General features: G+C 48.8%; 1 protein-coding gene across 1 annotated transcript in view; it reads left to right on the top strand.

Annotated features, from left to right (window-relative positions):
* The window catches only part of kif22 (kinesin family member 22), a 60,837-nt gene that overhangs the window by 5,590 nt on the left and 41,610 nt on the right, over nucleotides 1-13,637 (top strand). The window contains exons 2-5 of the mRNA XM_073033514.1: nucleotides 3,084-3,287; nucleotides 4,219-4,346; nucleotides 6,038-6,198; nucleotides 10,648-10,857. Of these exons, the coding sequence (XP_072889615.1) occupies nucleotides 3,091-3,287; nucleotides 4,219-4,346; nucleotides 6,038-6,198; nucleotides 10,648-10,857 (696 nt within the window). The 5' untranslated portion in view covers nucleotides 3,084-3,090. The remainder of the gene's footprint in view (nucleotides 1-3,083; nucleotides 3,288-4,218; nucleotides 4,347-6,037; nucleotides 6,199-10,647; nucleotides 10,858-13,637) is intronic.

Genomic DNA, 13,637 nt, shown 5'->3' with positions numbered 1-13,637 from the left:
ACATAATACTGGAGGTGCTCAGCAGGCCAGGCAGCATCTAGAAAAAGAGTAGTCGATGTTTTGGGCTGAAACCCTTTGCCAGGACTGGAGGAAAAAAAGCTGAGGAGTAGATTTAAAAGACAGGGGCAGGGGAGAGAGAAACACAAGATGATAGGTGAAACCTGAAGGGGGAGGGATGAAGTAAAGAGCTGGGAAGTACTTTGTAAATTGGTGAAAGACAGAAGGCCATGAAAGAAAGAAAAAGGGGAGGAGCACCAGAGGGAGGCGATGGGTGGGCAAGAGAGGGAAAGGGGATGGGGAGTGGTGAAGGAGAAGTGGGGTGGGGGATATTACCAGAAGTTTGAGAAATCGATGTTCGTGCCATCATTTTGGCTTTGTGCATGTTACGTCATATCTAACCAATCTTAGAGTTTTTTGAGGATGTTACCAGTAAAGTGGATGAAGGTAAGGCAGTGGATGTTGTCTACACTGAATTTTAGCAAGGCCTTTGTCAAGGTCCTGCATGGGAAGCTGGTCCAGAAGATTTAGTCGCTCAGCATTCAGGATGAGTTAGCAAATTGGATTAGACACTGGCTTTGTGGGAGAAGCCAGAGAGTGGTAGTAGATTGTTGCCTCTCTGACTGGAGGCCTATGACTAGTGGTGTGCTGCAGGGATTGGTGCTGGGTCTGTTGTTGTATATCGATGATATGGATGAAAGTGTGGCTAACTGGATCAGCGAAGTTGCGGATGACACCAGAGTGAATGGTAGGGCACTGAAGAGTGTGGTAGAACCAAGGGATTTGGGGATACAGTTCCATAATTCATTGAAAGTGGCATCACAGGTAGATAGGGTCGTAAAGAAAGGTTTTGGAACATTGGCCTTCATAAATCAAAGTATTGGGTACAGGAAATGGGATGTTATGTTGAAGTTGGTGAGGCTTAATTTAGAGTATCGTGTGCACTTTTGATCACCTGCCTACAGGAAAAATGTAAATAAGGTTAGAAGAGTGCAGAGAAAATTTACAAAGATGTTGCTGGGTCTGGAGGACCTGAGTTATAAGGAAAGTTGAATAGGTTAGGACTTTATTCCTTGGAACCATAGGAGAATGAGGGGAGTTTTGATAGAGGTATACAAAATTATGAGGGGTGTAGAAAGGGTAAATGTAGGCAGTCTTTTTCCACTGAGGTTGTGTGGGATTACAACCAGAGGTCATGGGTTAAGGGTGAAAGGTGAAAAGTTTAAGGGGAACATGAGGGGAAACTTCTTCATTCGGAGGGGAACTAGCTACCAGTATAAGTAGTGCATGTGAGCTTGCAGGCAGCCTCTGCCCCAGTTGCTTAGATCAATTCTTACCTCACAACCTAGCTCATCATGACCCTTGCATCTTACTGTCTGTCTGCTCTGCACTTTCTCTCTAACTGTAACGCTTTATTCTGCATTCTGTTATTGTTTTCCCTTGCTCTAACTCAATGTACTGATGTTTTGAATTAACCAGTATGGATGGCATGCGAGGCAGGCTTTTCAGTGTACTTGAGGTGCACCAGTGCTGATCGTCAGTGAGGAAGAGATGTTATTTCCGATCCACACAGATTGTGGTCCCCCAGTGAGGAAGTCAAGGATCCAGTTGCAGAGGGAGGTACAGAGGCCCAGGTTTTGGAGCTTGTTGTTGATTAGTACTGAGGGGATGACGGTGCTGAACGCTGATCTGTAATCACTGAACAGCAGCCTGATGTAAGCAAGTGATCCAAGGCCGAGTGGAGAGCCAGTGAGACTGCATCCACTATAGACCAAATGTGGCCAGAGGCAAATTGCAGTGGGTCCAGGTCCTTGATCAGGAAGGAGTTGATTCTGGCCATGACCATTGCTACCCCCCCCCCCCCCCCCCCAAGCATTTAACCACAGTAGATTGCGACTGGGTGATAGTCATTGAGGCAGCTCTTCTCCTGATTAAATTCCTTGTGATAGATCTGGGGTGAGAGTGAGTGAGTGAGAGAGAGATGTGAGATAAATCACATGTGGATGTGAGATAAATATATCTGAATACCTCATTGTAGCAAGGTTTATTATAACGGCAGGAGCTTCGAGACGGTGATTGCGAGAGGTTGTCAGCAGGTGAAAGGGACTTAATGGTGGGAGGTTTTCAAAAGTAAGATGCAGTGGTCTGTCCCTGTTAGTGTTGAAGGGTAAATCTGACAGGATTGGGGGCGCTGGCTGATGAGGGATATTGAAGCTCTGGTCAGGAAAAAGAGAGATGGCATGAGTCGATGTGCTCAAGAAGAGGAAGAGATATAGGAGTATACTCGAGGGGATATCAGAGAGGGACATCAGATAGTTCTGGCATTTCGGGTAAAAGTGAATCCAAAAAAAAAATCCATTGGAATGTGAATCAGCTTCATTATCAGTGCATACGTTCAAACTTGAGAAATGAAAAATAAATAGTGCAAAGTGTTGTTCGTGAGTTCCTGGATTGTTAAAAAAAATCTGATGGCAGAAGCTGTTTGTGAATTGCAGCATCCTCCCTGATGGTAGTGTTGAGAAGAGGCATGTCTCGAATGGTGAGGCTAGTTCATCATTGATGTGCATTTTAAAGATGTGCTCAATGGTGGGCTGGGTTATGCCTTGAACGTGTAAAGCAGGAGCCGACAGCTGAGGGAAGTGGATGAAGGGGGATGCTGCATCACACTCAGCGTTAACGGGGGTGTGCCATATTCTGATTGTCGAAAGTCGTTTCCATTGTGATTTAGAAGCACTGGATGGCTGCCTGGTGTCTAGTGTCAAATATCCTGGGTTTGTAAAACAGCATGTGGAAGGGGAAGGCTTGTTCTCTTCCTTTGTTTAAGGCAAAGATGCACATGGCCATGGGGAAGGTATGCTCTGTGCGGACTATGCTTGTTGAATATTTAGCATTATATTGTTTGTAATCTGGGGAACATGAATGTTTGATCATATTTTTACTGTTTGTAAATAAATGATTGATCTGCCTATTTCCTGTCTCACTTGCCGGACCTGCAAACCTGAGTTAACATTACGGGAATGTACTAAGCAATCAGGAGGGCATATGGCCTCGACTATGAGAGTTCTTACCCTCTCCGTCCCCTCCAGGTTGGCCATGAGCAGTCAGGCAGCGGCTGGCGAGGGGCGCCCGGGACGGAAAGCGCCCACCAGACAGGTGCAGGTGGTGGTGAGGCTGCGGCCATGTCTGGGAGACGCCCAGGGGGAGCAGCAACAGCCCTGCGTGCGGGGGGTGGACACGCAGACTCTGGAGATCCTCAACTGGAGGAATCGGGCCGAGACCATGCAGTACCAGTAAGCTGGTGGGGTTGAGGGTGTGGGGGTGGGGCCAGGTTGATTTTCACACCAACACTTCCTCCCTCTGTCTCCACCCCTCTGTCTGTCTGTCTGTCTCTGCACTCTGTGTCTCCTCTCTGTCTGTCTGACCCCCATACTCACTCTCTGACTCTTAACTGTCTGTATGACCCCCCTCTCTTGCGCTCTCTCTCGCTCACTCACTCACTCACTCTCTGACTCCATCTGTCTCTGCTCTGCCATTCTCACACTGGTATTAGGTGTGAGGGGCTGGGGGGACTGAATGTGTCCCAGGAGGTACTAGAATCCTGGCCCGACTGAATGTTCTTCTCTGCGTCCACCTTGTGTGTGAGTTGTGAGGGGGTTAGGGGAATGCATTTGTGCTAGGTGTCTTGGATCTGGTCTCAGCACAGACCTCTGACCCCACCCACCGTGAGGCAATCTGATCCAGTAGGTTGGGGTATGGAGGATGGGAGCAGAGGGCAAGTTGTGGGGATGGGTGTGTGGCGTTTTGGGTGTGTGGGGGATGGGGGCGTGGGGTTCTGGGTGTGTGGGGGATGGGGGCGTGGGGTTCTGGGTGACTGGGTGTGTGGGGGATGGGAGTGTGGGGTCTGGGGCTGAGGGAGGGGTGGGCTCATGAGATCTGTCTAACCCTACCTCCTAATCTCTCTCCCCTTCCACTCCATCCCTGTTTCCACTCTTTCCTTCCTTTTCTCCCCCTCCATCTGTACTTCCACCATTCTTCCTCCTTTCCCTCTCTCCTCCTTACTTCTCTACCACTCTATACACCCCACACCCCCTCCATTCCCTTTCCTCTTCACCATCCCTCTTTTCTACTTCCCTGCTCCTCTTACACCCTGCTTCTCCTCAACTCTCTCTAACCCCCTCCACTAATTCTCCCTCTGTAATGACACCCCAACCTTCCACATAGTTTTGATGCCTTCTATGGGGACGACAGCACACAGCAGGAGTTATACGTGGGGTCAGTCCGACCTGTCCTGGCTCATGTGCTCAACGGGCAGAACGCCAGCATCTTCGCCTATGGCCCCACGGGTGCAGGTGGGTCAGTGTTGGATCTCACACAGTTGCAGGCACGGGCCCGTGGGTGCAGGTGGGTCAGTGCGGGGTCACACAGGCACGGGCCCGTGGGTGCAGGTGGGTCAGTGCGGGGTCACACAGGCACGGGCCCGTGGGTGCAGGTGGGTCAGTGCGGGGTCACACAGGCACGGGCCCGTGGGTGCAGGTGGGTCAGTGCGGGGTCACACAGGCACGGGCCCGTGGGTGCAGGTGGGTCAGTGCGGGGTCACACAGGCACGGGCCCGTGGGTGCAGGTGGGTCAGTGCAGGGTCACACACGCCATGGGCAGGAGTCCATGGGTGCAGGTGGGTCAGTGCGGGGTCACACAGGCACGGGCCCGTGGGTGCAGGTGGGTCAGTGCAGGGTCACACACGCCATGGGCAGGAGTCCATGGGTGCAGGTGGGTCAGTGCGGGGTCACACAGGCACGGGCCCGTGGGTGCAGGTGGGTCAGTGCAGGGTCACACACGCCATGGGCCTGTGGGTGCAGGTGGGTCAGTGCGGGGTCACACAGGCACGGGCAGGAGTCCATGGGTGCAGGTGGGTCAGTATACATATGGATGACAATAAACTTGAATGGAAGTTGAAAGTATAGGGAATGTCAGATGTTGGAGAGTGGGTGGAGAGGCAGATGCATTAGGAACATTTCAGGGACTCAGACAGGCACATGGATGAAAGAAAAATGGAAGGCTATGTAGGAGGGAAGGGTTGGGTTGATCTTAGAGTAGGTTTCAAGGTCAGCATGGCATTGCGGCCAAACGGCCTTTACTGTTCTGTGTTCTAAATGAAAATAAAAACTCAGAATATGAGTTGTAAAAAGTCTTTGAAAGTGAGTCTGTAGGTAATGAAATCAATTCAGAGTAGTGGTGAGTGCAGTTATCCATACAGGTTCAGGAGCCTGATGTTTGTTGGGGAATAACTGGTCCTGACCCTGGTGGTGTGCTGAACTGTGTCGACAACTCATGCAGTCACGAGCAGAGCAGATCCCTGCGACGTGCCCGGATCAATTTATTTCTTACTCTTTCATTCATGCTTGCAGTCTATGTCCCGGGCCCAGGCCCAGCACACACAGATGTAATCACAAGGAAGACACCCCAGCATCTTTACCTTATTATGAGGTTAAGGAGGTCCACTTGTCACCAAACACCTAAAACAAACCTCTAGAAGTCACATCACAGTCTGGGATGGCAATTCAAATGCACAAGAATGTTAGAAGCTGCAGAGAGTGGTGGACTCAGCCTGCTACATTCCAGACATATTCAATCCACCATCGGTCATATCTACAGGAGGCACTGCCTCAGGAAGGTATCATCCACCATCAAAGATCCCCCACCCCATCTGGGCCATGCCATCTTTTCACAGCTCCCATCGGGCAGGAGGTACAGAAGCCTGAAGTCCCACACCATCAGGTTCAGGAACAGTGACTTCCCTTCAACCATTCGATTCTTGATCCAACCGACACAATCCGAATCACTGTCTCAGTACAGAAACACCGTGACCACCTTGTGATACAACGGACATTTTTTGTTCTAGTCATGTTCTTTCTTTTAAGGGTTATGTATAATGGATGCTTTTCTTCTGAATGTTGTGTATCTGATGTTGCTGTAAGATTTTTGACTGCAGCTGTTAGAAAATAAACTTGTACATCTGACAATGCACCTTCTTTTCCTGCAGGTAAGACACACACCATGTTGGGAAGTCCCGAGCAGCCAGGTGTAGTGCCCCGTGCCCTCCTGGACATCTTCCGCATGAGCAGGGAGCAGAGCGACCAACTTGGGGGGCCAGAGTGGACTTTCAATATTAGCATGTCCTACCTGGAGATCTACCAGGAGAAGGTAAGCAAGGTGGGTGGGTCTGAGCAAGATGACATTATGTGGAACAGAGGGACCAATCGGGACAGGTACATGGCTCCCTGAAAATGGTGTCAGAGGTAGACAGGGCGATGAAGAAGGGATTTGGCACTCTGGTCTTCATCAGTCAGGGCACTGAGAACAGAATTTGGAATGTTATTTTGCATTTTTGTCAGTTGTTGGTGAGGCCACACGGAGTATTGTGTTCAGTTTTGGTCATTCTGTTACAAGGAAAGATGCTATTAAGCTGAAAAGAGTGCAGAGGAGACTTACAAAGATGTTACCGGGACTCGAGGGACTGAGTTATGGATATCATTGGGCAGGTTTGGGACTTTATTCCCTGGAGCAAAGGAGACTGAGGGGTGACCTTACAGAGGTGAATAAAACCATGAGGGGCACAGAGGGTGAAAACATAGTCTTTTTCCCCCCAAGGTGATGGATCTGATGGATAACATGTTTCACCCAGAGGTGGTCTGTATCTGGAATGAGCTGCCAGAGGATGAAATTGAGGCAGGTACATTAACAACATTTAAAAGACCCTCAGACAGGTCCATGGATAAGAAAGATTTAGAGGGTATGGGCCAATTTTGGACAATGTGACTGGTCTCTCCTCAGTCATCGATAAAGTAGGCTGCCAGTATCTTTACCAGGGCGGAAACATCTAATGTCAGACGTCATGTATTTAAGGTGAGAGGGAATCATTTTAAAAGAGCCATGTAGTGAGGAGGCACTTTTGACGGAGAGTGGTAGATCCTGGAATGTGTTCCTATGGGAGGTGATACTGAGTGTGAAAGGCCAGTCCTCTGCCGTGGGTAATTGTAATTGGTTTAGTAGTTTCACTTTACTGAGGAATGGCCATCCGTAAAGATGATGTGAATGTATTAAGAGGAATAGACAAAGTGGACAGCCAGTGCCTCTTCCCCAGGGCACCACTGCTCATTACAAGAGGACATGGCTTTAAGGTAAGGGGAGGGAAGTTCAAGGGGGATATTAGAGGAAGGTTTTTCACTCAGAGTGGTTGGTGTGTGGAATGCACTGCCTGAGTCAGTGGTGGAGGCAGATACACTAGTGAAGTTTAAGAGACTACTAGACAGGTATATGGAGGAATTTAAGGTGGGGGGTTATATGGGAGGCAGGGTTTGAGGGCTGGCACAACATTGTGGGCTGAAGGGCCTGTAATGTGCTGTACTATTCTATGTTCTACGTATCAGTATCTCAATTGAGTACAGGGGAAAAACAATAATGATGCAGAATACTGATGACACAAAGGTTGGGGGTGTTGCGGATAGTGTGGAGAGCTATCAGAGGTTACAGCGGGAAATTGATAGGATGCAAAACTGGGCTGAGAAGTGGCAGATGGAGTTCAACTATGATGGTAGAATATAGTATTAATGGTAAGACTCTTGGCAGTGTGAAGGATCAGAGGAATCTTGGGGTCCGAGTCCATAGGACACTCAAAGCTGTTACGCAGGTTGACTGTGTGGTTAAGAAGGCATATGGTGCATTGGCCTTCATCAACTGTGGGATTGAGTTTAAGAGCTGAGAGGTAATGTTGCAGCTATATAGGACCCTGGTCAGACCCCACTTGGAGTACTGTGCTCAGTTCTGGTTGCCTCACTACAGGAAGGATGTGGAAACTATAGAAAAGGTGCAGAGGAGATTTACAAGGATGTTGCCTGGGGAGTATGCCTTATGAGAATAGGTTGAGTGAATTTGGCCTTTTCTCCTTGGAGCGACAGAGAATTAGAGGTGACGTGATAGATGATGAGAGGCATTGATCGTGTGGATACTCAGAGGCTTTTTCCCAGGGCTGAAATGGCTATCATGAGAGGGCACAGTTTTAAGGTGCTTGGAAGTAGTACAGAGGATATGTCAGGGGTAATGAGCAGCGTGGTGAGTGCGTGGAATGAGCTGCCGGTGACAGTGGTGGAGGCAGATACGATAGGGTCTTTTAAGAGACTCCTGGATAGGTACATGGAGCTTAGAAAAATAGAGGGCTATGGGTAACCCTAGGTAATTTCTAAAGTGTTCAGCACAGCCTTGTGGGCCGAAGGCCTGTATTGTGCTGTAGATGTTCTATGTTTCTAATATGAAGTGGACCCGACTTCACTGTCTTCCGCATTGTGGCTCTTGCACCTCATTGTCTCCCTACATTGCCCTGTCTCCGTAACTGTTACACTTTATTCTGCACTCGTTTACTGTTTTACCTTAGACCATCTCAATTGTGTGACGGGATCTGTATGAACAGTATGCAAGTCAAGCTTTTCATTGTAACGTTCAAAGTAAATTTATTATCCAAGTACATATATTTCACCCTATACAACCCTGAGGTTAATTTCCTTGTGGGCATTCACTGTAAATACAAAGAGACACAATAGAATCAATGAAAAACTACACACAAAGACAGACAAACAGCCAATAAATTATGCAAATACAAAAAGAAAAACAAAATAATAGTAAAATAAATAATACAGAAATATGAGTTGTCCAGTCATTGAAAGTGAATCCATAGGTTGTGGAATTGGTTCAATATGAGAGTGATTGAAGTTATTCACTCTGGTTCGAGAGCCTGATGTTTGCTGTTCCTGAACCTGGTGGGGGGGATTCTGTACCTCAAGTCAAGTTTATTGTCATTTTGACCGTAAACTGCTGGTACAGTACACAGTAAAAATGAAACAACATTCCTCCAGAACCCTGGTGCTACATGAAACAGCACAAAACTACACTAGACTATGTGTGACAGCACAAGGCTACACTACCTCCTTCCGAATGGCAGCAGTGAGAAGAGAGCAGTCTTTAATGATGGATGCTTCTTTCCTTCAACACTGCTCCTTGAATGTGCTCAGTGGTGGGGAAGGCTATAACTGTGATAGATTGGATGACCTACTGGGGGAAATTGCAGCAACCCGGTCTCTGGCACGGTGGCCCAGAAGGGAAGGGGGGAAGAAGAAGATTGCAGTAATGATAGAGGATTCTGTACTAAGAGAAGTAGGCTTGAGATCCTGTGGATGTGATAGAGACACCTGGATGGTATGTTGTCTCCCAGATACCAGGTTCAGGGATATCTCTGATCAGGCCCAGGGCATTTTAAAGGGGAAGATGAGCAGCCAGAAGTCTTGGTAAGTACATATTGGCAACCATGACATAGGAAAAGGTTGGAGGTCCTGAAGAGAGAATTTAGGAAGCTAGGTAGAAAGCTGAAAAGCAAGATTTCCAGGGTAGTAATCTCTGTATTGCTGCCCATCCCACGTGCCAGTGAGGGTAAGAATCAGATGTGAATGTGTGGCTGAGGAACTGGTGCAGGGGCAAGAGTTTCAGATTTCTGGATTATTAGGATCTCTTCTGGTGAAGGTACAACTTGTACAAAAGTGGTGGGTTACACATGAACGCGAAGGGGACCAATGTACTTGTGGGCAGGTTTGATGGAGGTGTTAGGGAGGGTTTACACTAATTTGGCATAGGGATGGAAACTGGAGTTAAAGGGCTGACATTGGGGCAGTTGGTTTACCATCTGAGGCAACATGTAGTTAGACTGTGAGGAAGAACAGGTTGATGATGGGGCAAAATTGTTGGTGGGATGAGTTGCAGTGTAACGGGACAAAATTGAAAAGGACTGAGGGTGTTATATTTGAATGCACGTTTTTAACGGAATGAGGTGGATGGTATTTGTAGCGCAGCTAGACATTGGCAGGTATGACATTGTGGGCATCATTGAATTGTGGCTGAAAAGATTATTATTGGGAGCTTAATGTCCAAGAATACACATTGTATCAAACAGATATGCAGGAAGGCAGAGGGGGTGGAGTAAAAAATGAAATCAAATCCTTAGAAAGAGGTGACATAGGATCATTGAGGGTAGAGTTAAAAAAACTGCAAGGGCAAGAAGACCCTGATTGGTGTTATATACAGGTAGCCAGGATGTGGCTAGAAATTACAATGGCAGATAGAAAATGCATGGCTTTTAGAGCAGTTTGTGGTTGAGCCCACTAGAGGATCAGCTGTTCTGGATTAAGTGTTATGTAATGAGCTAGATTTGATTAGGGAGCTTAAAGTAACCTTTAGGAGGCAGTGATCATAATATTATAGAATTTGCCCTGCATTTTAAGAGGTAGAAGCTCAGGTAAGATGTAGCAGTTATAGTGTGCAGTAAAAGTAATTACAGAGGCACAGAAGAGGAGTTGGCCAAAGTTGATTGGAAGGGGATACTAGCAGGGATGATGGCAGAGCAACAATGGCTAGAGTTTTCTGGGAGTAATTAGGAAGGCGCAGGATGGGCTGAAGGGAATGTTCCTGCATTGTACTACTCTGAGGTACTTGTGCATCTAGCAATGAATTTTACTTTGACTTTACATTGAGAACCAAAGGCTATATCTGTTAGAATTAATTGTATTCCTGAAGCTCACGACTGACCCTCTCTGTCCTGACCATCCCAAGGTGCTGGACCTGCTGGAGACACGGAATGTGGACCTGCCCATCCGTGAGGACCGCAACAAGAACATCTTTATCCCCAGACTGAAGCAGCAGACTATCAATAGCTTCGCTGAGTTTGAGCTCCACTTTCTGCCTGCGCTGGAGAACCGGACCACGGCCAGTACCAAACTCAATCTTCGCTCCAGCCGCAGTCACTCTGTGCTGCTCATCAAGGTACTCCACCCACCCCAGCCCCATACACACAGAAGATTACTAATGTCTTGCAAAGTCTATTCCTCCCTCCCATGCACATTCTACTCTCTGTCTCTCTGCATCCTGTGCCTCTTTTCCCTCTGTGTCCTTCCTTCCTTCTGCGCACAGACTAATCTCTCTCCATTCCTCCCAATCTTCCTTCGACCCTTTCTTCTAGTACCATCCAATCTCCCTCTGTCCCTTCCCTCCCTCCCTCTAACCCTCATCTCCTTCATCTCTCTCCGACCCCTCTCTCCTCCCCTGCGACCCTCCCCCATCTCCATCCTCTCTCACCTGTCCAAACTCTCCATCCCCTCCTTCCTTCCCTGCAACCTCCCCATCTCCATCCTCTCTCGTGTTTGTCCAAACTCTCTCCGTCCCCTCCCTCCCTGCGACCCCCCCATCTCCATCCTCTCTCTCATGTCTGTCCAAACTCTCTCCGTCCCCTCCCTCCCTGCGAACTCCCCATCTCCATCCTCTCTCTCGTGTCTGTCCAAACTCTCTCCGTCCCCTCCCTCGCTGCGACCCCCCCCATCTCCATCCTCTCTCTCGTGTCTGTCTAAACTCTCTCCGTCCCCTCCCTCCCTGCGAACTCTCCATCTCCATCCTCTCTCACCTGTCCAAACTCTCCATCCCCTCCTTCCTTCCCTGCAACCCCCCCATCTCCATCCTCTCTCGTGTTTGTCCAAACTCTCTCCGTCCCCTCCCTCCCTGCGACCCCCCCATCTCCATCCTCTCTCTCATGTCTGTCCAAACTCTCTCCGTCCCCTCCCTCCCTGCGACCCCCCATCTCCATCCTCTCTCTCGTGTCTGTCTAAACTCTCTCCGTCCCCTCCCTCCCTGCAAACTCCCCATCTCCATCCTCTCTCTCGTGTCTGTCTAAACTCTCTCCGTCCCCTCCCTCCCTGCGACCCCCCCATCTCCATCCTCTCTCTCGTGTCTGTCTAAACTCTCTCCGTCCCCTCCCTCCCTGCAAACTCCCCATCTCCATCCTCTCTCTCGTGTCTGTCTAAACTCTCTCCGTCCCCTCCCTCCCTGCGACCCCCCCATCTCCATCCTCTCTCTCGTGTCTGTCTAAACTCTCTCCGTCCCCTCCCTCCCTGCAAACTCCCCATCTCCATCCTCTCTCTCATGTCTGTCTAAACTCTCTCCGTCCCCTCCCTCCCTGCAAACTCCCCATCTCCATCCCCTCTCTCATGTCTGTCTAAACTCTCTCCGTCCCCTCCCTCCCTGCGACCCCCCCCATCTCCATCCTCTCTCTCATGTCTGTCTAAACTCTCTCCGTCCCCTCCCTCCCTGCGACCCCCCCATCTCCATCCTCTCTCTCATGTCTGTCTAAACTCTCTCCGTCCCCTCCCTCCCTGCAAACTCCCCATCTCCATCCTCTCTCTCATGTCTGTCCAAACTCTCTCCGTCCCCTCCCTCCCTGCGACCCCCCCCATCTCCATCCTCTCTCTCGTGTCTGTCCAAACTCTCTGCGACCCCCCCCATCTCCATCCTCTCTCTCATGTCTGTCCAAACTCTCTCCGTCCCCTCCCTCCCTGCGAACTCCCCATCTCCATCCTCTCTCTCATGTCTGTCTAAACTCTCTCCGTCCCCTCCCTCCCTGCGAACCCCCATCTCCATCCTCTCTCTTGTGTCTGTCTAAACTCTCTCCGTCCCCTCCCTCCCTGCGAACCCCCCATCTCCATCCTCTCTCTCGTGTCTGTCCGATCTCTCTCTGTCCCCTCCCTCTCTCTCACACCTGTGTAATTCAGGAATCACTGGGGTCAGGGAGAGTCCCAGAGGATGTGCAAATCTCAATTATAACACCGCAGTTTAAAGGGGAGAGTTACAAAAGGCTGGTAATGATCAGCTGGGTAGCCAGAACTCAGTAACTGGTTGAATTTTAGAGCCCATTATCAAGGGTGAAATTTTGGAGCATTTTGATAAAATAGGAAGATGCCAGCACAATCTCACCGGACCAATCTGGTGAAATTTTTTTGTTTAGGTAATGAGCAGGAGAGCCAAAGGAGAGTCACTGGATGTTGTTTACTTGTATTTTCAAAAGGCCTTTGACAAGGTGGCGCACATCTGGCTACCAAACAAGCTGAGAGCCCATGGTATTAGAGGCAAGGTGCTAACATGGAGGCATTGGCTGACTGCGAGTGGGGGAAAAAGGGGGATTGGCTATTTAGCCCATTGAGTCTGCACCACCATTTGATTGTAGCTCATTTATTCTCCTTTTCAATCGCATTCTCCTGTCCTTTCCTATAACCTTTGTCCTAATAATGAGTCTATCAGCTTCTGTTTTAAATATACCCAAATGACTTGACCTCCACAGCTGTCTGTGGCAATGAATTCCACAAATTCACCACCCTCTGACTAAAGAAATTTCTCTTCATCCTTTTCTAAAGGGATGTTCTTGCATTCTGAGGCTGTGCCCTCTGGTCCTCAAGTCTCCCACTATAGGAAACATCTCTCCACATCCACTCTATCCAGGCCTTTCAATATGCAAGCTCCAGTGAATACAAGCCCAGAGTCATCAACTGCTCCTCATATGTTAACCCTTTCATTCCCAGGAACATTCTCCAGTGCTTGCACGTCCTTCCTAAGATAAGGGACCCAAAGCTGCTCACAATACTCCATGAGCAGTCTGGCCAGTGCCTTATAAAGCCTCAGCATTACATCTTTACTTTTATATTCTAGTCCTTGTGAAATGAATGCAGACATTGCATTTGCCTCTCAAGATTAATTTGCAGGTTGACTCAGTTGTAAGGAAG

Source organism: Hemitrygon akajei, chromosome 31, assembly GCF_048418815.1.
Source record: "Hemitrygon akajei chromosome 31, sHemAka1.3, whole genome shotgun sequence".
Taxonomy (NCBI): domain Eukaryota; kingdom Metazoa; phylum Chordata; class Chondrichthyes; order Myliobatiformes; family Dasyatidae; genus Hemitrygon; species Hemitrygon akajei.
Note: the sequence above shows the minus strand (reverse complement) of the source record. Positions and strands in the feature narration are given on the sequence as shown.